Source organism: Myotis nattereri (genome assembly GCF_964212035.1).
Source record: "Myotis nattereri genome assembly, chromosome: 11".
NCBI classification, from domain to species: Eukaryota; Metazoa; Chordata; class Mammalia; order Chiroptera; family Vespertilionidae; genus Myotis; species Myotis nattereri.
In genome coordinates this window covers 65,538,418-65,563,459 of record NC_138086.1, presented here as the reverse complement: position 1 = coordinate 65,563,459, position 25,042 = coordinate 65,538,418, and the positions used below count along the sequence as shown (strand labels likewise).

Here is a 25,042-nt window from a genome sequence, read left to right as displayed (position 1 = left end):
GCCTGTGGACTGAAAGGTCCTGAGTTCAATTCCAGCCAAGGGTCCTGGTTTGTGGGCTCGATCCCCAGTAGGGGGCATGCAGGAGGCAACCGATCAATGAGTCTCTCTCATCATTGATGTTTCTATCCCTCTCCTTCTCCCTTCCTCTTTGAAATCAATAAAGAAATATATTTAAAAAATAAACTTGTTAACAATCTTAAAGTTCTGAATAAACTAGTGTGAGGGATGTGTGAAGATAGGCAATCTCATACATTGTGTACATGTATGAACAGAAATTTAGTGAAACTCTCCTTATCAAAATAAAGTTCACATTTTTTACTTAGAAATTATACTTTCTGCTGTTTACAGTTTAAACAAAACTATATGTACATGAATTTTCAGCATTTATTTTTGTAAGATCAAGATTTAGAAGCAATTAAAAATGTCTATTATATAGAAGACTGATCATTAAGACACTATATTATTTTTGTGGACTATCTTTTAATTTTATAAAAGAGTTTCTTCATGATAGGGTATCTCCAAGGCACATAATATGAGAATAGACAAGTTGCAGAAAGTATGATTCAGTATATATGTTACCCCATATACATATGTATATAATGTTAAAATTAATAAAATTACTGGCGTGGAGAGAACATATCTAAAATGTTTTACTTCTGAGGAATAGAATTAGGAGTTGAAAAAAACTTCTTATTTTATATCTTTCTTTTATATCTTACTAGAGGCCCGGTGCACAAAAATTTGTGCACTCGGTGGGGGAGAGGGGGTCCCTCAGCGCAGCCTGTGCCCTCTCGCAGCTTGGGACCCCTCAGGGGATAACAACCTGCTGGCTTAGGCCTGCTCCCGGGTGGCAGAGGGCAGGCCCAATCCCTAGATGCAGCCCCTGGTCGGGCTCAGAGCAGGGCCGATTGGGGAGTTGGGGCGCCGCCCACTGTCATGCACAGAGTAGGGCGGATTGGGAGGTTGCGATGCCACCCTCAGTCATGCTCAGGGTAGGGCCGATTGGGGGGCTGGGGCACCGCCCCCATCACACTCAAGGCAGGGTCGATGGGGAGGTTGCGGCGCCACCCCCTATAACGCACAGAGCAGGGCCAATCAGGGGGTTGGGCCGCTGCCCCCTGTCACACACAGAGCAGGGCCCATCAGGGGGTTGAGGAGCTCCCCCCTGTCATGCACAGAGCAGGGCGGATCAGGGGGTTGGGGCGCCGCCCTCTATCACCCACAGAGCAGGGCCGATCAGGGGGTTGGGGCGCCACCACTGTCACACTCAGGGCAGGGCCAATGGGGAGGTTATGGCTCTACTCTGTCACACACGGAGCAGGGCCCGTGGCGGGGGTGGGCGGGGGTTGGTTGGGGCACCACACCCTGTCACCCACAGAGCAGGGCCGATCACGGGGTTGGGGCGCCTTCCCCTGTCACGAACAGAGCAGGGCGGATAGGGAGGTTATGGCCCCGCTCCCTGTCACACACAGAGCCGCAGGGCGATCAGGGGATTTGGGCGCTGCCCTCTGTCACACTGATCCTGGTGCTGGGAGGCCTCTCAGCTCCGCTGATCCTGGTGCTGGGAGGCCTCATGGCTCCGCTAATCCCAGTGCTGGGAGGCATATTACTCTTTTACTATATAGGATAGAGGCCTGGTGCACAAGTGGGGGCTGGCTGGTTTGCCCTGAAGGGTGTCCTGGATCAGGGTGGGGGTCCCCACTGGGGTGCCTGGCCAGCCTGGGTGAGAGGATGGTGGCTGTTTGCAGCTGGTCACACACCCTTCAGGGTGGGGGTCCCCACTGGGGTGCCTGGCCAGTCTGGGTGAGGGGCTGAGGGCTGTTTTCAGCCTGGCGGGTGACTGAAGCTCCCAACTGCTCCTTTTTTTTCTTTTTTTATTCTGGGCCAGCTTTAGCTCTGTCTCCAGCTCTGAGGCCTCTGCTGCTGAAAGCAGGTATCTGGTTTGTTTGGGTTCTATAATCGAAACACTGTATCAACTCCAGCTCTGAGATCCCGGCGGGCTGAAAGCAGGTTTCTGGGGTTTTGTTTAGCTTCTATATTTGTAACAATGTTTCAAACTGCAAGCTCAGAGGCCGGCAAGGCAGGGGGGGAACTTTGGTTTCCTCCGTCACTGAAGCAAGCAAGCCTCATGTTCGCTTCAAGCTGCCTGGCTGCCGGCCGCCATCTTGGGTGGCAGTTAATTTGCATATCTCGCTGATTAGCCAATGGGAAGGGTAGCGGATGTATGCTAATTACCATGTTTCTCTTTGATTAGATAGGATTTTATATCTTTTCAATATTTCTTAGTTGTATATAATACTTTGATAAATTCTCTACAATAAACATGTGCTTAATAGTCAATGATCACCATAACAATCATTTATGAAACAAGTACTTTATGTCAGATACTGCAGAGTCCTTCATGTCATCACTCTCAGTCTTTACAAAAATTCTAAAGGAGATATTTCCATTGTGACTAAGAGAGGCAAAGCAGTTAGGAGGTGATAGATGCCAAGTTCAAACTCAGGTCCATTCACTTTTACATCAAATGTTCTGTTCCAATAAAACAATGGCATATTTATGGTAGGCACAAAGCAGCATAATAACCCTGGATTTCTGGATATTCTCACCCCTTTGAAATATTGTTATGGTTAAGATCATTGTTGTGTGAGGTCATTCATTCAAGAAGCTTGAGCCTGGTCTGTGCTTTAGGGATTTAGCAGTAAACTAAACAATAAGTGTCCCCCTTGTCACCCTCCTCACAGAGCCAACATTCCAGCTAACGCAGAGACAGGACAAGAAAATAGGTCAAGTGCATGTCTCGTGGTGCTATGCTATATAATCTGCAGGAAATAAAGTGGAGAAGGGAGAAGGGCAGGAGCCCAGTTGGAAGGGAAACATAGTTAAGTGCCTAGTAGTCAGTCCCCTGTCAAGTATTGCACAAAACTCACCTCATTTCATTCTTATCATCGCTCTCTTGTTTTCTCCACTTTTTGATTAAGAAAGTAAGAAGAAGTAGTTATATAAATCCTCAGTGATTATAAAATCAGAATTCATTTGTGTCTGTCTGATTCCAAACCCTATGCGGTCTCTCACAAAAAAAGAGTTCCTAAAGAAACTGTGCCTAAATTGACTTTATTATATTGAAAAAATGTATCCTTTATTCTACCAAAAGTATCTAGCGCGATAGCGGATTTACATAAGGCAAGGGTATACTGTCATATAAAGCATATCCCTTCAAAACATTGTGGGTGCATAATCTTGTAAAAATGAAAACCTCAACATTCTTTCCTCTAAAATGGATACAGCAATTTCCTGCCTTGCTGCTCAAGGTGTATATTTTGCTCAAAATCTAAGTATATGATTGTTGATTTTACTTAGCTGTGCGCTTTTTGGGCCTGTGTGCTAAGCCACTCAGGAGCTGTCCTCTACGGGACTGAACACTTAAACAGCTGCTTCTGGGAATGTAAATTTGATTCTTTGGACTGCTCATGGGAGTGTGTGACATTTTCCTCTCCAGAGACAGCGGAATTGGATGGATGGCATTAGGCTTCTGATTAAATAGTGATCCAAGTAAGTTCAAGGCCAATTTAGGCATCGATTTTGCATGTATTTATTCTGATATGTCTTTCTCTAACACTGTTCATAGTTTCCTTATAATCTAACTATTTTTCAATATGTCTAAAATATACTCGTTTTTTAAACCATTCTATCTGAACTCCTGTGTTGGTGAGCTATTTCTGGATTGTCATAGTTGTATGCGTGTGTGTGTTTTGTGTGTGTGTGTGTGTGTGTGTGTGTGTGTGTGTGTGTTTGCGAGAGAGAATTAGGTTGAGAATAAAATATATCAGAGCATTTTAAATAAAATGGATATGCTTAATCAAAATATTTAATTTGCTTTTATAAGGAAATCATCTTTTTAAGGTAACTAAAGATCTCTGTAAGTTATTCTTTTAAAATGAAAAGCATAAACTATAATGAAATTGTGCAAGGCCATTTCTACATTAACCTAATGAAGCAGTCTGAAAACGGAGAGGGGCGGGGAAATCCCAAAATACCTACAGCACTTTATAACCTGTTGTTAATGTTTAAATAAATATGTCAGTAAAAATGCCTTGGAGCAAGAAAACAATACATGGAAAAAAAAATGTAAGAAGAGTGCTTTGGATTCCTTCCTTCAGTTGTACTGCTAACATATGATAGGATTCCCTGCATGCCCAGGGGGACTAGCAGGAGCAAGCCAATGATAAGGACTGGCTCCAATATGATGTAATGAACTAAGTATATCTCTGCCTGTTTTTGTCCTGTTGCTTTATTTCAAGGTTGACTTGGGAGCATTTATTAAAGGCCTGTCCGACAGGTGACAGTTTAACCTTCTGAATAGTTTGATTTTGCCTGTAAGATTCCGAAAATTTCTTTGTAAGGATGGGTTCTTAAGATTGAGGGTCCTTCCCCCGCACCCCCGCCCGCCCCCCCGCCCCCCCCCCCAAAGTGCAAGGCCTTCTATTTTGGCTAGATATAAAATGAATGACGTTCTTTTAAAGTAACTCATGTATCTACTTTCTAATATATATTAAAAGATCATTCTAAATAGTAATTCTATTTACAAGTTATTTGATCATTGCATTTTGGCTGAAAACAAATGAAGAGAAATGTAATATTGTGAACTTTGTAGGTGGATTTTGCTGTCCCCATGAAATTTTTATAGGACTCACAGAATATGATAAATAGTTAAGAATTTCCAGTTAGAACAATGGGCCATTTCCTTTTTTAGAGTCTGTTTGTCATCTTTGCTGATTGACAAAGTCTCCAACTGTTTTCAAGATATTAGTCTCGATGCACTTCGGATTAATGCTGTACAGGAGAGAGTGTTCTATTTAAACTTCATGAAATGAGCTTGGCAAGCTGGTCATGACAGTGAAGGGAACCTCTCATTACTCTCCCTAATTTACATTCCTCACACCCGTACCCCTAGTTCATCGTTTGGAGGAATGACTGTGGGGAAACAGAATGTATCACATGCAGCTTCAGTTCTTTTTCCGCCCTGGCCTCTGACTTAGTTGGATAGGCAAATGGCCAAAAGTAAATAACTAAAATGCTGCTGTGTATCTCAGATATAGGTAAGGGGTCCTTTCCAGACCACAAAAATAGACCGTTAAGAGCCATACCAGTTGTGTGATGTGTGTGGGGTTTTTTTCTTTCTTTCTTTTTTTTTTAAATTCCTCTGGCAACAAACCACTCACTGGGATTTGACCGACGTTGTGGTCCTTTTTTTTTTTTTTTTTTTTTTTTAAGCATATTTAAACTCACACACTTTGTAATGAGGATCTCAGTGCAGGGTTTTTTCTGCAGAATACCATTTGATCCTGCTAAGAACTGTCTGTTCAAATGTTGGAGCACTTGATTGAAAAATCCTTCTTAGCTTTTTTAAAGGTAAGTCATATGATTTTTTTTAAGCGTAAGAGATTTCTATCTCCCAAATGATGGATGACACTACTATATAAATACTCTTAAGAAGTTATATAACAACAACAAAAAGCAGTAGCTGTTTTGTTAGTCACTAGGCTTTATTTAAAAATTAGGTTTGTGTTGTTTTCTAAGTCATCAATTTTCTACATTTTGTGTTTTAAAAAATATTAAAACCTTGTTTAATGCTCAATGACATTTCACTTCTTGATGTTTAAAATGTTATGTTTTTCTGTAAACATTTATTTGTTAATATTTAAAATGATTTACAATACATTTAGATTATTATAAAACTTACATTGTATACTTAGGCTACTTATACACGATTTTTAATTTAAATTATGAATAGACACAATCATAAATGAAATCAATATAGTAGAATTAGTTGTTATAAATGACTTGCCACTCTTATGTCAACATGCTATCTTATATGCAATTGTTAACTACTTATTACTTGATAGAATATTAACATACTTAATTTTCTACCTGAATTACACAATTTTGGTGAATTTGACTTTGCATGGTTAAATACAATGTATATTTAGATATGTTCTGAGTAACTATTTTTTAAATTAACAAACATTATAATTGTCCTGGGAATGGTAAATTATATTAATTCCAAATAATGATTCTAGATTTTATCACTAGCCCAAGTGTAAATTATAAAATTTGTTAGCAGACTAAAAATAAAACAAAACTGATGTTTTGGGCTATTACAAATATTAAAAAAATTATTTTATTGAATCATGATACCAAGTATAAATAAAAAATAAATTATTCTGAAGAAATTAAAAGTTTCAATTTAATTACACTAAGTGAATCCATCTATAACTGTAAATGGCATAAATTCTTTAGAGTGAATCTCAAATAATTACTTGGATTATCAAGTAACATATTGAAATATATTTTTAAATTGTTTGCATGTACTTTTTAGTCCATTCCTATATGATTGTAAGTTAGTAATGTTTTATTTTGTTTTAGTACATAGTTGTTTTTATTCAATTTCCAAGTATGTATCTTTTATAGTATTCCTACCAGGTTTCTCTGGATCCATCAGAAGTTTTATATTCTTTACCCAAACAAACCTCACAAGTCTAAACCCTTGCCAGTAATGTCTCCTGGATCTAAAAAAAGCATTGCTTATAATATTGGTTTGCAAAATAACCAAAATTAAATTTTTAAAAGTTTGGTAATATAGAGACTCCAGCAGTCCATTGAAACTTATGAAAGAAGAAATATGAAGACATTTTTTTCATTTACCAGAATTATTATTAAGCCAGAACAATACATCAAGCACACAGTCATCATATAATAGATTAACCTGGGAGGAATATCATAATTATAATTGAAGAGATACTTGGACAGAGTGTACTGAAAATTTGAAATTTACCTCTGAAATTATTATAATTGCCACCCTTATTTTTGTAGGAAAATATCTGGTCATGGTTACTCAAACACATTTGAATCTTATGGATCCTTTTGTTCCTGAAGGAACTCACTTTGTAACTTTTTTTCTGATCTAATCACAATGTGTTTTAGTTCACTGGCCCAAGTCATGGCTAAAAGTTTCAACTAGCATTTTCTAACCTAGTAGTTTTCCTTCCATTTGCATGTTATTCTAAGTTTCTGTATATATAAAATTTAAATCATTTTATCAGATTATGTAGTAAACTAAATGTTTTGCAAATAATCATTCTTATTTGCATAAACTGTATACATTTATCAGACTTTTTATAATAATACTTTACTTGGTCAATATGAAATAACATTATGCTATAGTTGTTTAACATAATGTTTTATAACATTTCAAAATAACAATAACATTTACTGTGATAGGAATTTTTTTATATATTACCTCATTTAATTTTATTTTCTACCTTATTTAATGTACAATAAGCCCATTTTAGAGAAAGTTGAGTCATAATAGAGGCGTATGTGGACTGTTTTTCTATGTTAAGGAAATTGGAAGGAAAGCTTACAGATAGAATAGGAAATTTGAGGTACTAGTCACTCATGCGTAAGAAAATGTCATCCAGGTCTTGACATTCATTTATGATATAAGTACTCTTATCATCTGAAACGTTTTCAAGTTTTGTAGTTCACATCCCAGGAAATTTTACCTCTGGACCATACTTTTTTTCTGGATAGAGTTTCCCAGGACACATACACATGGGAATAATTGCAGATTCTCTAGGAATATTCTGATTTTCTGACCTATGTATTGGAGACACTTCTCTACCACCAGGTTCTCAACATAGTGGAAAGGCATAATGGTCATAAAGCAGCTGTGGGCAAACTACGGCCCGCGGGCCGGATCCGGCCTGTTTGAAACGAATAAAACTAAAAAAAATAAATAAAAAATAAAAAAGGCCGTACCCTTTTATGTAATGATGTTTACTTTGAATTTATATTAGTTCACACAAACACTCCACCCATGCTTTTGTTCCAGCCCTCCGGTCCAGTTTAAGAACCCATTGTGGCCCTCGAGTCAAAAAGTTTGCCCACCCCTGTCATAAAGTCATTCTAGAAATACTCTGATGATTTAACAGTTAAAATAGAAAAAAGAAAAACTCCATTCTTCTTTCTTCTTTTAAATATAACCCAAGGGAATAAAATACCCTCACTAATTCTACAGAAGGAATTAGATTTATAATCTAAAAACTGAGAGGATACAGCTAATTTCCCTGTAGACTCATGAAAGGTATAATAGTGACATCTTCAAACAGGCCTTTTAATTTCTTTTTCTTCCTTACAGCAGTCTCAATAAGTTTTCTTTTCTGTACCTGTGATCAATCTTTGCTTTCTAAACTTAGGTACTTTACGCAAGAAGCAAAGTATTACAGATATCAATGTCTTCTCTATTTTGTATGAAGGAAAATAATAAATACAGAATAAGAATTAATCCTAAGTTAGCAAATGAAATAAATTACCTACTTTAATATGTAAGAAGCTGTGTTATTAAGAAAAACCAGTGTGTAAGACACAAGTTTTGCATGCTCTCAACATCTAAATTTGAAAGAAAAGTGGGGATAAACTACACTTTTTTTCCCCCTGAGGGTAAACATAAGTGGAGGCACTGTTGAGTAGAATGTGTGATGGAGTCTGAACTTTTCCCTTATTTACACAATACATGTCTTACATAACATATTAGGCCCTCCTCTGCCTCAGGTGAGTAAAACTGATTGTAATTTTGTAAATAGGAAGCATAAGGTTAAAGTATAATTATAGTAGCTGTAATTAATATTACTCATGATTATGTCAAGGCACTGAGGTTAACAAATGAACCCAAGTATGTCAAATATCTTGCCGATGCTTAAGGAAAAAATGTTGGAAACTTACATCATGTTAACAAAATTGAATCAATCATAAAATTTGAAAAAGTAGATAAACTTAACCTCTCTCAAAAATAAATCACTACATGTTTGAATACTTCTATCTTTGCTTATATAATCATCCAGACTGGTGTTGGACTAACAACTGTACAACCATGTGATTCTACAGAATAAATTTTCTGACACTTCTGTTTTCTGATGAGCCTGACTCAACAGGAGTGGAACATGGACACTATTTCACTTAAGTTTTAAGTTCACAGCTGGCAGAGTGTAGGTAGGCAGTACCCAGATATCCATATTTTTAAAAAATATATTTTTTAAATTAATTTTAGAGAGGAAGGGAGAGGGAGAGGATGTGCCCTTGTCCAGAATCAAACCCAGGACTCTTCAGTCTGCAGGCTGAGGCTTTATTCACTGAGCCAAACCGGCTAGGACCAGACATCCCCATTCTTGACTTCCCTGGGCCCAGGGTTCTTGGAAGTAAGAATGATGAGTTTTTAGCTGTAGAGATAGAGGCGTGTGCTTCCCCTCTGGGTCCTCAAGTGGACATACTTGGGACTGTTTGCTCTTTGCAGAAATTCTTCCCTGTAGTACAAGGGGCTACTTGAATAAAGGAGAAAGATTCTGAGTAAGTCAGATAGATTCATGACTACATTATGGCATGGAATCTGGAAAGAAACAAATAAATGCATATATACCTATTTCAGCACCAATAGACTTCTAAATTTGCAAATCATTTTACATTCCATCTGTCAAATTTGCGAATAACATTAATATTGAATAATTTTTAATGGCTTACATAGGAGATAACTTTCCAACAAAGATGACTTCGTCTTTGTGTTTTCAAAAAATGTTTCATGGTACTACATAAACAAAACTGGAACTTGACACTATGGATTTTTTGTCTCAATTTTTAAATGGCTTTGCAAAGCCATCGGTTTCCACAGAGATTCTCCTAGAGCTTCTTAAAGGTAGAAAGAAGAGTATCAGGAAGACTGAGTTAGAAATCAGGGCCTCGGGGTTCCCACCCCTGCTGTAATCATAATAATCTGCCTATCGGTCTTCCATGTAAGAATTTGAGTAACGAACTGGTTCAGCTGCTTAAATTAAAAACTTATCTGGTCTTGCCCTAGGCTGTTTTTCTCAGTGGTTAGAGCACCAGCCGTGGACTGAAGGGTCACAGATTAGATTCTGGTCAAGGACTTGTACCTTGGTCGCAGGCTCAATCCCCAGTGCCAGTTGGGGCGTGTGCAGGAGGCAACCAAAAGATATGTCTCTCTCACATTGATGTTTCTCTCTCTGTCTCTCCCCCTCCTTTCCTCTCTCTCTAAAAAAGACCAAAAAATCAATGGAAAAAATATCCCCAGGTGACGATTAACAAAAATTAAAATGAAAAGAACCTTATCTGGTATTAATATCTTCGTTTTACACACGAGGAAATTGAGGTATAGTCAGATTAAAAGACTTGCTCATGGTCACCTAGCAAGAGAGTGGAAAATCAGGTTTTGGTTTCATCACAATTACATTAGGTTGGATCCCTGCATTTGAGTGCAACTTTAGGTTATAACTTGCAAATAAGAGTTGAGAGATGGTCTATGCAATTGGCTCTCAGTATTACTTAACTAGAGGCCTGGTGCATGAATTCGTGCACATTGAAAAGAAATTAATTAGAAGGTGTCCGGCGGGGTGGGACTGGGTGAGACAGCTGGGCATGCACTGGAGCCAACCTCTCTGGCCAGCCGAACCTGGGGCAGTGCCGGGGTTCAAAGGGCGTCTGCAGAGTGAGTGGGGTCCCTCCAGCAGGTGGGATCCCTTGGCCTGGCCTGTGGGGATTGGGCCAAACCTGGCAGTCTGACATCCCCCCGAGGGGTCCCCGAGTGCAAGAGGGCACTCTGCAAAGTTGTCGCTTGGCAGTTCCTGCATTGAGTGTCTGCCCTCTGGTAGTCAATATGCATAATAGCTACTAGCTGGTCAGCTGAACCTGACTCAACAGCAGTCATTTAGCTATAATATATATGCTATCTTGAATAGGGTTATTTGCCTCCCTCCCACCAGAGCTCCTGCAGCTCAGGCCCAAAGTCCTTCTACTTCTGAATTCCCTCCTGTACCCACAACCAATTACTATGGTTGTTTACAAGATTATGTTTCAAGACAAATTTAAGATGCTCTTTAGTTATACTTTGCAAGGCAATTCTACTTGATATTATCCAGTTCTTACTATAAACTTTAAATAACTTGGTCTATTGTATTATGGCAAGCACAGCCAACACCATATTTGGTAGCATGTTGTATGATTTTAGAGGGGAGAGAAACCTATCTTCACACTCTACCTTCAAGCAGTTAATAAAAAAGCCAACCCCACTTGCTCAGTGACACGAAATTCCACAGGGAAAATGTCAAGTGTAGGCGTATGTTTTTTTTTTCATTTTATATTTGAAAAAACACGTGACACTCATGACTCAAACCTCTTAGCCACCAGGACCTCGGTATGAATGAGTCTGTTACATCCTGACTCCCGTGGAAGTATCCTAGGTATAAGAAGATATATAGAGAGAAATCACAATGGATAAGAAGTAAAATAAATAAATAAAATTGCCATGGAAAATTTTTGTAACCTTTATCTTTCTCCATTTGGGGAAAAAAGTCTTATTCTTTTTATTGTCTTACCATTATTTTCTTAGCTATGCAAATAATACTTTTGAAAAAACTAAATGGTTCTACAGTAGAAATAAATATTAATAAAATTATAAGACTTGTACAGCTGTTGCAATAAAACTGCAGAAAAAATCTGAGACCCGAACAAAATATAATTTTTATTATTACATTTAAAGTGTTGACAAAAATATGTTGTGCATGAATCCTTTTTTGTACCCTATGTTCTGTTGGTATGTATGTTTTCCTTGGCCATAGGCATTTTGAAGTAGAGAATATTTGTTTATAAACTACAAAGCATTCTGACTGTTGACTAATGTTCAGATAACCCCACTTTAAAAAATGCTGTTAGCGCCCTGCTGGCATGGCATGGCATGGCTTGGTTGAGCATCGACCTATGAGCCAGGAGGTCATGGTTCCATTCCAGTCAGGGCATATGCCTGGGTTGCAGGCTCCATACCCAGTAGGGGGTGGGTAGGAGTCAGCCGATCAATGTTTCCCTCTCATCGTTGATGTTTCTAGCTCTCTTTCCCTCTTCCTGCCTCTCTGAAATCAGTGAAAAATATTTTTAAATGCGATTACAATCATAATATCATGTACTTTCAAATATTAGAAGTAATAAGTTCTTATTAACTTTGTTACAAGAGGAACCATTCATTCCACCAATCATTTTCTTCCCATTTTTATGAAATAAACACATAGTAGAAAGATACCAAAAAATTGACCAGGTGAAATACATACTGGCACAAACAAGTTCATTTTAACAGTTGGCATGGATCAGTTGCCCATGACAATATAATATTACAATATAATCTGAATATGTACAAAAAATTATTTGAGACGAGTAACAAAGCAATGCTTAGCATTAAAACTAGGCATCATTTACATTATATAATTTCTTCAAATTCTTTGCACCTTTATTCTATCTAAAAGTCAATAATTAACAATAAAATTGAAAGTAAAGGACGTTGCCGAAACCGGTTTGGCTCAGTGGATAGAGCGTCGGCCTGCGGACTGAGAGGTCCCAGGTTTGATTCCGGTCAAGGGCATGTACCTGGGTTGCGGGCATATCCGCAGTGGGAGATGTGCAGGAGGCAGCTGATCGATGATTCTCTCTCATTGATGTTTCTAACTCTCTATCTCTCTCCCTTCCTCTCTGTAAAAAATCAATAAAATATTTAAAAAAAAGAAAGTAAAGGACGTTTCTTTAAAATATTTCAATATTTTCAACAATTCAAGAAACAATTTAGGCATAAGTTCAGCAGTCACGAAAATGGGATTTCCTTTTCATAGCAATGATAATCTTGGTGATATTAGTATTCTAGCATTCATTTTGTAATATTGTGTTTCCCCAGTTTATCCATGCTTCTTTTTTTGTTTTAACAGATAGCTGACAATGACTGGAAGAATTGATTCTTTCTGAGACACATCAAATCACTTTCCATAAAACCCATATCTTGCTGTTCATTTGTGAATAAGGTATAGTAAAGAGAACATGTTACCGCATTTGCTTAGCTAGTAGATGGAGCAGGCATCATCCCACTCACATTCAGTTTGAAGGGAAACTCCAGACAGAGTATGGCAGGTGTGTTTGAGTGGATAAGCCAGTAGAGGGTGAGGATGCAACTGTCACAGGCTGGGAGAAGGTAGATTAGGGTGAGAGCACAGTAAGCATGTTCTCCTTAGATAAGATTTTCATGTTAATTATCCATAAGAAGAAAACTAAGGGAAGAATTTTTTTAAATGCTGCATATGACAATATTTTTAATTTCTACCCCTGGTAGATAGTAAAAGGCAAGAAAGGGGAGGGCCTGATCTAGAAAATCAGTTTCTTAACAAAAGAAAGAAAAGCACTTGTTTATTGATAACTGGGAAAATAATCTGTTTCATAATATGTTTTCTTGTACTTTGATCTGTTTGTATTGATATTTAAGCGTCTGCTTTATGATCTCTTCCTAATGACAGAACCAGAGTTCTTGGAACCCGGGAGTTTGAAAGGAGCAGGTGCCGAACCTTTACTTTTTCCCTGAACAAGAAAAATGGGCTGTGATCGGAACTGTGGGCTCATTACTGGCGCTGTCATTGGCGCAGTGCTGGCTGTGTTTGGCGGTATTCTAATGCCAGTCGGAGACTTACTTATTAAGAAGACAATTAAAAAGGTACAAGTAGTCAAAAGGATATTTTTGTCAGCCTGATTCATTCTATCTTCTTTCCCTTATTTGCTTTGGGTACCTGTTTTATATTTTATGGTAACTGGTAAGTTTGTGTCCTCAGGACAAAAGTGATTATGGGCTACCACAACTGTACATAATAGAAAAATGTTAAAAGTATAAGTACCATAAGTACTTAGGTACAAATATTCAAATTCTGATAAAAGCTGTTCATAGGTACACAGGTAAGTTGAAATAATTGTTTATGTCTAAAAAAGTATGCTTTTGAATAAAAAATAGGTAAGTGTATAAAAATATCTTGGTTAAAACTGAGAAAAGTAAATGTGTATGTATAGTATATAATATAGAACATGTATAATATTAATATATAAACACATATACATAGTCATTTAAACATAATTATGTTTAATAATGGATCAGAAATTTTTGGTAAAACTGATAACTATTTTTTATTTGGTAAACTACTGCGGGTTTTTTACAATATGTGTACTATTGTAAAAAAATATATGGTTGTCATAAATATTTCCTATTTATAAAGCTTTATGTTTTAGAAAACGCTTTCAGAAATGTTATATAGGACATATGCCAGTGTATATGCAGCAGCAGAGTAGTTGTAACCTAGTTAGAGTAATTCAATAGATAGGTTTGCACAAAAAACTAGAATTAATTTCCCACCCTAGTTCCTTAGCTTCACATGCACCATCTTCAACTGATAGAGAGAGAAAGACTAGGATAAGGACATATCGACCTGCCGGAGTCCTAAACCCAGGATGGCAAATTCAAACAATTTCAGAAATTTGGAGACAGAGTAAAAAAAAAAAGAAAAGAAAAGTGAAGCTGTGAAGAACAAGAGAAAATGAAGAACAGGAACTATTGTGAATGTGAGAATGTGTGCCCTACCTGAATACATGTATGTTTCTTCTTTTCAAAACATAATTCTGGCCAAAGAAAACATGTCTGAGTACTGGCCTCAGGTCTCAGCCTGATTAGATGTCAATGGCCTAGACAGAGGGTTAATAAGTACAGTGCACAATTGAGAACAATAAGAATTAAATCATAAAATGGGCTATACCTACGAATTCATACTGAAATTTCTGTTACTGCCAAGGCCTTTATCTTCCTCATCCATTTATCTATATTTGACATCTTCCTCTTACGAGGAATATAAATAAATACCATTTCATTTCACAGAAGCATTGACTTAATTGACTAGTATGAAGAATTCATTTTAAATCTATTTCTGATTATGACAATTACTATTTTCTATTCCTTTATTTAGCTAAAAATTATAAAGTTAAAATAAATAACCTCACTGTTCCATTACAGCTGCTGTCTTATGGAAAAATAGGACATTTCTTAGGTTATAGTTCCTGTACTTGCATGCTATATTTGCTCCATACTAATATTGAGGTTTGTGGCTTTCCTATTGCTAACAGATCATAAATCTTCAGCCCTGAGAATATAATTAAAATATTATAAATTGAATGTCATCCACTTCTTTGGAATTCCCAATTTTATTGATATTACTTTTGATGTGGTTTGATAGAAACAGATAGGTCTCAGTGAGATGAAGCTTATGTAACTGTGTGAGATGGGATCGCCATTGCTTAATATCCTTCCTGCTCTGTCATCTGCACCCCCGCCTGGATTTCTGTGGGGAAAGAACAGATGCAGCGTGTGTGCTAACAGAGACTACAACTTACCTTTTGGAAAAGTTTCCAGAATAGAAATGTCACAATAATGTCCCACTGCAGCGCATTTTAGACCAAGACTATTTTTTCTAATACATAATTGACAATCAGTAGCTCATTATTGATCATCATTTATTTAATTTATTCAGTAATAGTAGTACCTATAGAACCTTTGTTAGGTGGCATGCAAACTACTTGCATCTATTTTAATTGTTCAGTATTTATCTCATGGTCATAATAGCTAACCCTGAGGAAATAAGAATTTTAAGAATCAAAAATTTGCTTTTGTATAGAGGCTAAGAAAGAATAAAATAAAATTTATCTCAACAAATGTATGACTTAACTGGGGGAAAGCATATTGTAAACAAAATATAGAGAGACCTATGAGACTCATAAATGAATTTTAAAGTGTATAACATAGAAAAAATAAATGCTATTTAGAAAGAGAGCTCTCAGCATATTCAAAAACTTCAAGAAGAAAGTGAAATTTGAGTTGGATTTTGTAGTACCATAGAATTGTAGAAGTTCAAAGGAGGCTGCAATAAAAGCATGAAAGGGCTGATAAATGCTATGGAAAAAGTTGTGAGAGTGCAATGAAATGTTGTAAAGAATAAATAAGGAAAATAGAGGATGTGCCAAAAATATGGGATTAACAAGAGATGATTAGAAAGACAACAACATGGGGTAAGATTTAGGAAGTTTTGAACATGAGCAGAATAATTAATGATGTTCTAGGCAATAGTCATTGGTGTATGTTTTATGATAGCTGTGCAGTTAGAAGTTGATATCAAATGGCTAGCATTTATTTAGTGCTACTAAGAGCTTCACATATACTCATTTATTTAATGTTTACAAATATCCATGAGAAGGTACTATTATTTTACCCATTTTACAATTACAAGATCTTGAAAAACACTTGCCAACTCACCTAGCCAAAAGGAGGAGGAGGATTCAGTTTCCAAAACTAGCCAATCAATCTCAAGGCGGAAAGTAGATGATACAAGTCTTGTGCTCTAGCTATGGTAGACAGCGTTGGAAAGTAAAAAGACAAAAAAAAACCAACACAGCTAAACAGGGAAAAACCTTTCAAGGAGAATTGATGATGACTCTCTTTTAGAAAGATCTTTGCACAATCTGTAACAAAAGTCATTGTTCTAGAGTGATAGTCCATAGGAAGAGCTGACGGGACATGAGATGCAGTGGCAGTTTGGATGGAGGGACTAAGGAGAGAGAGTAGAACAAACTACATATCTAGTCTCGTGACTAAGAGAAATGTGTACCTTAGAAGAATACAACACAGAGGTTTCATTATCAATGGTCTGATATGAACACCGGTGCAGATTTCAAATGTCAGAGTTCAGGTGGATTTTATTATGACTACACAGATAAAACTAAACTGGATTTGCTTTCCGGAGAATATGAATGTAGAGACAAAGGGGCAGAGAGAATACTCTATAACTTGTGCATAATTCAGAGGTAGGAAGACAAAACAGAAAATGGAAAGAAATGATTTTAAATGAAGAAATAAAAACAAAAGATTGTAATTTTGGGGCAGTTAATAGGAGGCCAACACTCAAGGAAAGAGAATAAAATGTTCTCAGGCAGACAAAAATCAAGGAAATAATGGTTAAAACATGGTCAATATAATTTTGAAAGTATAATTTCAGTAGGATAGGGTAATAAAGGGGGCATGAAATGAAGAAATAGAGTTTTTTCTCTTCTTGTTTTGAAATGAGGGTGTACTGTGCAATCTTTTACAAGACAGAAGGTATGAATCTAGACTCTAGAAGAAGGAAGAGGTACAAAACTGAAATTTAAGAGAAGAATGAGTTCCCCAAACCTATTAAACGATGGTTTATATTGTATCCCAGTTACATATCCATTAACTAAGACAATATCAGAATCCCTTCAATAGTTAGAGTCTTTGGTACATTTGTTACTGAGCCTGATTTTTGTTTCACGTTTCTATATAATCATGTTGAATTGACAATTTTGGTCACATTAAGATGCTGGAACTTTTTCTTTGTTTAAATAAGACTTCATTTTTTTCCCTTTAGTTTACAAAACTATTTTTTAAACAAGATTGGCATATGTATCTGTTTAGCATATAGAAGAGTCGAATGGCTGAATTATATACAAACTCAGGAGCCCATTGTCTTACCCCTGCCTCAGGAGCACTTAGGATATTGCTGTTATATTAAAAATATGTACAAGATTTTGTACTGGCCACTTTGTGTTTACCATTAAAACTTATTGAAAATGATTTTCTTTATTTAATTGACTAACAGCAAATTGATAAAGTTATTATCGGTACACTAGCATTATTTAAAAAAAGAATTAAAGTATTTAGTTGGAAAATATTAGAAAATCATCTTGTATTGTTGTTATTTATAAAATATAGGGTCGGAATCTCTGATACCATCCAGTTCAAAAACTGACACCCTGACACTAGCATTTGAAATGGTCTAAACTAGCTCAGAAATTTTCTTTCATATATGAAGTTTACTCTTTATTTCCAAGGGATGTTTTTTAGGGACTTCATGCTTTTTTAATGGATCATAGTGGAAAACTTTCTTACCAATTTTTTATACTGTGATTTCTAATGGATTTGTGTTGAGTCAGCAAGTTTATGTAATCTTGCTAAGTAGATTAAAAGCCAATGGCTCAAGCTGCTACAAATGTGCAAGGCACTTTGGAAAAAGGTCAAAGTTCTGCCACCACTTACCAAAGATAATTTATCACTCCACTTTGTTAATGTTACTTGATAAATGCTTAGTGAATATTGTGTAACATAAATAATTTTAAATACATTTTAATTTAATTTCCCTAGAATATTAACCATAGAACACCAAGAATGGAATTAAAGTTGTCCTTTTATTTGCCTATTAAAAGACAAATGTTCAGTTATATCATCATTTAATTATACCATCCTTTTTTTCCTCCAATTCTTGAAAGTATGATCCTTTTAGTAGCTTAAAATAAATGCTTTCAGAAAAAGTAAATTGAAATAATAATTATCTCTGTTCACTAAAATGACTAGGTTTTTAAATCAATAGACCACATTTTAATAATATACATTAATTTATATTTATATTAATTTCACATATATGCTTATAGTATTTCTACATATAACAAAATAGGTCATACATTTTCTAGCATTTAAAATTTAAAAATAAATGTCTGAAGTATTAGTTGTTAAATAATGTAGGATTTTTAAAAATTTAGTGACAATATCTGAGTACATGAAATAATTTAGAACAAATTTTAAATTAATATAGCAGTAAAAATGGGTTGAACACTAGAAATATTGCATTTTAACTGCATTAATAAAATCACTTAAAAACAATGTTTCAAGAAATAGCAGGTAAGCATATATAATTTTCTTCCTCCAGCCCAATATAATATGAACATAATTTAATTTTCATGCCAAATACTAAATCTCTTATTTTAAGTTCCCACATAAACTTTGGGAGCAAATTTCCTGAATTTTAGAAATATTAAGTTCAATCTGTTTCACTGAATTTTATTCTGGATTTTAATTGGTAACTTGATAATCTGAGATTAATGAAGGCCATTTTTTGACTCAGCACACACACACACACACACACACACACACATAATGCATATGAAAATGAGAATTGTTTTTGAAATTGGGGAAATTACTTGTAACTGATCCTAACAGAACAAGTTATGGTAGTGAGTGGGGAGAAAAAATACTATTTTTAGTTGCTGCTTTTTAAAGAAGTTTTTATTTCACTGGAGTGAGTATAAATATAAAAATAATTAAGTAGCAAAAAAATAAGTTTCATGGGATAGTGCATGACTTAATGCCACATGACTTGTTTAGATAATAAATAATATAAATGACACCATTAAAGCAGTCTGGGAATAAATTACATTAGCATTTTCCCTCTATAGAGTGGGTAGGATTTGTATAGTAATAATAGCTAACATGGTTATTGAATGCTTGATATGTTCTAACTCTTTTTAAGTGCTCACATTTATAACAAACTATAAAGATAAATATTTAATTAAACTATATTCAACTAATTTTGACTTTCAAAAATATTAATTCATATGGCTTAACCCAGGGGTGGGCAAACTTTTTGACTCGAGGGCCACAATGGGTTCTTAAACTGGACCGGAGGGCCGGAACAAAAGCATGGATGGAGTGTTTGTGTGAACTAATATAAATTCAAAGTAAACATCATTACATAAAAGGGTACAGTCTTTTTTTTGAATAGTTTTATTCACTTCAAACGGGCCGAATCCGGCCCGCGGGCCGTAGTTTGCCCACGCCTGGCTTAACCTAATATTATTATTCTCACTTTACGCATCAGAAAACTGAGGTACAAAATAATTTAACCTGCCTGAGTTTAAATGATTAATACAAGACCAAACTGAGGATCAAACTCAAACTCATAGCATCTTAAATTCATTTTGACCACTTCATTCTATGCTTTGAGGGAAGAAGCCACTGTACTTGGTCAAGGGGGCGGGGGGGGGGGGTGTTTGGGTAGGATAAGGGGATCTAACTCGGAGATTATAATCTATCTGCTATACCTGATTCTGCCTCTTATTGTTTTACTAGAGGCCTAGTGCACAAAAATTGTGCACTTGGGGGGGTCCCTCAGCCAGGCCTGTGCCCTCTCACAGTCTGGGACCCCTCAGGGAATGACCACCTGCTGGCTTAGGCCCACTCCCTGGGGGGGGGGGGGTTGGACCTAAGCTGGCAGTCAGACATCCCTCTGGCAGCCCAGAAGCCCTCGGGGGATGTCCACTTGCCAGAGGGTAGCAGTCGGACATCTTTAGCACTGCTGAGGAGGCAGGAGAGGCTCCCACCACCACCGCTGTACTGGCAGCCATCAGCCTGGCTTGTGGCTGAGCAGAGCTCCCCCTGTGGGAGCACACTGACCACCATGGGGCAGCTCCTGCATTGAGCGTCTTCCCCCTGGTAGTCAGTGTGTGTCATAGTGACCAGTGATTCCCAGTTGCTCTGCTGTTATGATCAATTTGCATATTATCCTTTTATTATATAGGATAGAGGCCTGGTGCATGGGTGGGGGCCGGCTGGTTTGCCCTGAAGGGTGTCCCAGATCAGGGTGGGGGCCCCGCCTGGCAAGCCTGGGTGAGGAGCTGAGGGCCGTTTTCAGACTGGCCACACCCCCTTCAGGATGGGAGTCCCTGCTGGGGTGCCTGGCCAGCGTGGGTGAGTGGCTGATGGCTGTTCACAGGCTGGCCACAGCCCCCTCAGGGTGGGGGTACCCGCTGGGGTGCCTGGCCAGCCTGGGTGAGGGGCTGATGGCTGTTTGCAGGCTAGCCAAGACCCCCAATGGGGACCCTTACCCCATGAGGGTGTGGCCAGCCTGGGTGAGGGGCTGATGGCTATTTGCAGGCTGGCCAAAGCCACCAGCCACCCAAACTCCCAGTGGTGGCTGGCTGGAAGCAGGTATCTGGGATTTATTTAGCTTCTATAATCGAAACTCTGTTGCCTTTTGTGGAGGCCACAGCCGGCCAGGGCAGGCGGGCTTCCTCCATCGCCTGGGAAACCAAGCCTCCTGCTTGCTCCAGCTCAGTGGCTGCTGGCCACCATCTTGGTTGTGTGAATTTGCATATAGTCGCTCTGATTGGCTGATGGGCGTGGCTTGGGGATAGCAAAGGTATGGTCAATTAGCATCTTTGTCTATTTTTAGTGTAGATAATATTCTTGAGAAATTGATATATTTTCTACAACTGTTCTGTCCATATTAAACACATAAGAAGACATCAAGGTCATTTTAATAATTACATACACTAAAGTTGTCAGTCATGTAGATGAGTACTGTTTTCTGCAACAATAATAAAGCGAGCATGTGACTAGAAAGAAGATATTACTATCACAAACATCTGCTTTCAAGTTAATAAAACAGAATAGAAGCTTCAAAGCCAATGGCTTTCAAACCCAGCTGGAGATTATGCCATAGGAGTCATTAGGTTGGAATCCAGCCATTGCTGGGGCTGGATAGTCTGTATACTTAAAGTCAGAGACAGATACTGGACACATAATGATCAGCTTTATACTTCAAATTTAGCCAAGGATTTGCAAAATAGGCTAGATAGCCCAAATCCAATTTTAAATTCACAAAGGCATAAAATTGTTTGCTCCTTTTAAAAGAACTTGTGACATAGTCAGTCTTGGTGGTCAAAGGGTGTCTATACAATGTTCTAATATGTAGAGTAATGTTAGGATCAGAAGAAATGCATTCCTATTTTGATTGCTGCAATATTTTTGTCTCTGAACAAATCATGACAATATGGAAACTATAGAAAATTGTAGTGAAAATACCCAGTTTCTTTATTATCTGCCACTAAACTGTCATATGTCATTGAATCAGACATCTGTTTTCTGTTTTCTCTAGGACCCATTTCTACCTATGAAAAAAATTGGATAGGTTTAGATGACCCTAAATTTAACAATTGGCAAATCAAAGCATTCATTTCAATGTTTGCATTTAAAAAGAAAAAACAATATCTTCTGATTAATAATTAAGGCAAAGTGGTGTATTGGCCTTTAGAAGAAAGGCATATTAGGTCTTTCTAGATTAAATACATATGCATTAAGGTGAGGGAGGTATTCTGTCCTACCAAGGATATCCTATCATATTCCCTTTTCAATTCCATAAGCATTTATTGATTTTCTTTCATTAAGAACTGAACTAAGATAAGTGGCTTGAGAGGTACATGATAAATAATTGATATTGCATTAGTCCTTAAGATTCTTGGAGTGTGAGAGTAATATGTACAAATATAGGTTCGTGTGTGTTTTCCTCTCATACGTCTCTTGAAATGGATAAATTAATACAGCACACAGCTTCTATATAGGTTTCAGCTTCAGCATCCTCATTATACATCTTTACATTTAGCAAAATAGCCATGATACATGATCTGCCTGTGATTTTGTCTTAATATGAGGCTTGTTAGTACAGGCATCTAACTTTCTGGGAGAGAATGGGAAGTTTTTCAAGGATAATTGGTTGTGAAAGGAGTAGGGCCCACCATCACTTTAGCAGCTCCAGTGTAACCAGTGTAAGTGATTGCAACAGCAGGGATTTTGTAATGGCATTTTCAATTGGTGCCTTGTTCTTCCCCAAGGAATTGCCTTAGTCTTTGCTTTAAGCAATATGTAAAGTTTCCTGAAGATATGAAACTCAGTTTTACTTTTACCAACTAAGTGCAGAGGTGACAGAAAATAGCCTGGTGTAAAAGAGGACTGGTCTAAGGGTCAGGGCCTGGGATTCTCTGTGTGCTTCTACGATGATATGCCTAGATTGTCCACGGGCCAGCCCCCTGGCTTCTCAGAGTCTCGGTACTAGAAAATGTGGTGATCATGTCCAATGTCCTTCCCTGATTCATCATTCTATGAACTGACGCTTCCAGGTGAAGGAAACAAATAGATCAGATTGTGTTCCTATATTTATGGGCCTCTTTAGGTTCATGTTCTGTGAAATAGTTTTCTTCCTCTTCCTCTAGCACACGGAGGGAAGTTGGAGCTTTCTACCTGGGCATTTTTACAAGGTTCTTCATTGGAAATACTGCCTGCCACAAAATCACCTTTGTTGGCACTAGTTACTATTAGCTTCATAGACTTCCGGCCCCAAGAGCAAAAGCCACAGAAGGAAACTGGGAGAGCATCTAAAATTCCCTTCTTTTACAGATAATGAGGTTAACCCTGAGGGGTTTGGTGGCTTTCCACTCAGTCCCACAGCTCCTAAAGAAAGGGACAGATTTCTAAAATAGGGTTTTCTCATTCTGTCATTGGTATTTTGTTTTTTCACTACAAATAGTGTCCACAACGTTTCATGGATTTCACAAAAGAATACTAGGACGACTTCCTTATTTAATCCTTTTATTGAAAACCTAAATATCCTAATAATATCCTAATAATAATGAATTAGACTATTGTAATGTTTGGGTACATGTACTGTTGGGTTGCTGCAGATATACTGACAGTTAGGGGAAGCCATATTGAGCATGATTTTGAAGTGAGGAGGTCAATTGTATGTTTCTTATTCAGAAGCATTTGTTTTCTTCATTTAATTAACCTTAAGTGATCATCCCCTGAAGTCTCCAGCTTTTGAAGAAAAGCAAATAGTGTCCATGACCACTAGACTTTTCTCTCAATTTTTCTGTTTTTGCCTCATCAGCCCAACTCACTTATTGCAGAAGAAAAGTTAATGTTCCACATGATAAGAACTTTTTGGAAGAGCTTTCATACAATTTGCTTAATAAATTGTGTTGTTCCTAACTGCTGCAATATTGCCAAAGGGTCACTGTCGAAGGCTTGCCAATGATTGGCCTTAAGATCAGCAGACATGTGTGCAGTATTACACAGAGATTCTTTTTTGTAAAAGGTTAACTAAAGACGTTGCTACGATGATTTGTTGAAACATTTCTGTTGCAAGTGAGTGGCAAGATTGCAAAGGTTCTCATGTATGAAGGTACTTGCGCCTGGTCTTTTCATTGGCTAATTACAGGTGAAAACACCCAGAAGTGCCCTTATTTACTACAAAGAAATAACCCAAGATTGTTTTGTGTGTGTTTTTCATAGGAAGTTGTCCTTGAAGAAGGTACAACTGCTTTTAAAAACTGGGTTACAACAGGCACAGAAGTTTACAGACAGTTTTGGATCTTTGATGTGCAAAATCCAGAGGAAGTGATGGTTAACAGCACAAATGTCAAGGTTAAGCAAGTAGGTCCTTATACATACAGGTGAGTCCCCTCCAGTCAGTGCCACTCTTTCCTTGACCGTATGTATTTCTGAAAAGGCTTCCATATGATAAATGCCATTGATTTGAAAGGGACTTATATTATCTTGTCAATCATATACATTGAAATATTTTGTTTATGCCTGTATAGAATCCTGATCTAAAGACTTATTGATTATAAGACGTATCTATTTAGGTTTAAATTGACTAGCATCAATTAACTCCTACGTTTAAGGAGTTGCAGGTGTTTGGCACTTGTGGAATATATTCTCCACGACTGTGAAATATGTGATCCATAGAAAAAGATATCTATCAGAATTTTAAAAACTAGACGACTTTAACATTTTAAGAGTGAATGTATAGATTACATTAGTGGTTCTCAAAGTATGGTCCCTAGGCTAGCAGCGTCAGCATCACACTGGGAACTTGGTAAAAATGCAAATTTTCAGACTCTATCCCAGTATCCCAGACCAGGTCAATCAAAGACTCTTGGGTTAGAAATCAAAAATAAGTTTTACAAACCTCTCTGGGTGATGCCAATACACACTCAAATTTAAAAACCACAGTCAACTGATGTTACACAACTGCAGTAGCTACTAAGGTTTTCTATTCAAACTACTAGTAATTCCCAGATCAAATGGGGGTTTCTATTTATTCAGTAGACTCGTTATTACATATTTCCCAGTGCTGAAGCTGAATATGCTATAACTTTATCCTAAATTTCCTAATAATTTAACATGCTTTGGAATGACATCTTGGACTATTAAAACTAAGAGGGAAATAATAGCCAGAACTTTTCATCTTGTAATTAAACAAAACTGATATCAGGGATGTGATAGGATTTGTTCATGTTCATACAAACCTAGGAAGTGGTAACTCCTAGATTTTTGTATGTTTTCCTCTACTTAAGTTATAGACTATGTCTTTTTACCCACTATCAAAGTAAGAAAAAAAGCAGAGATTGAGCTGTTACAAACACTAACCTTAACCAAGGATTAGGCATATAT

General features: G+C 37.2%; 1 protein-coding gene across 4 annotated transcripts in view; it reads left to right on the top strand.

Moving 5' to 3' along the window:
• CD36 (CD36 molecule (CD36 blood group)) overlaps nt 1-25,042 on the top strand; it is a 275,923-nt gene that overhangs the window by 230,423 nt on the left and 20,458 nt on the right. For 3 of the 4 annotated variants that reach the window (XM_081102358.1, XM_081102359.1, XM_081102357.1), the window contains 3 exons: nt 12,816-12,908; nt 13,395-13,588; nt 23,879-24,039. In XM_081102358.1, the coding sequence (XP_080958484.1) occupies nt 13,469-13,588; nt 23,879-24,039 (281 nt within the window). In that variant the 5' untranslated portion in view covers nt 12,816-12,908; nt 13,395-13,468. Of the gene's footprint in view, nt 1-5,041; nt 5,413-12,815; nt 12,909-13,394; nt 13,589-23,878; nt 24,040-25,042 lie in introns of those variants that run through there. The other variant, XM_081102356.1, reaches the window with a different exon arrangement.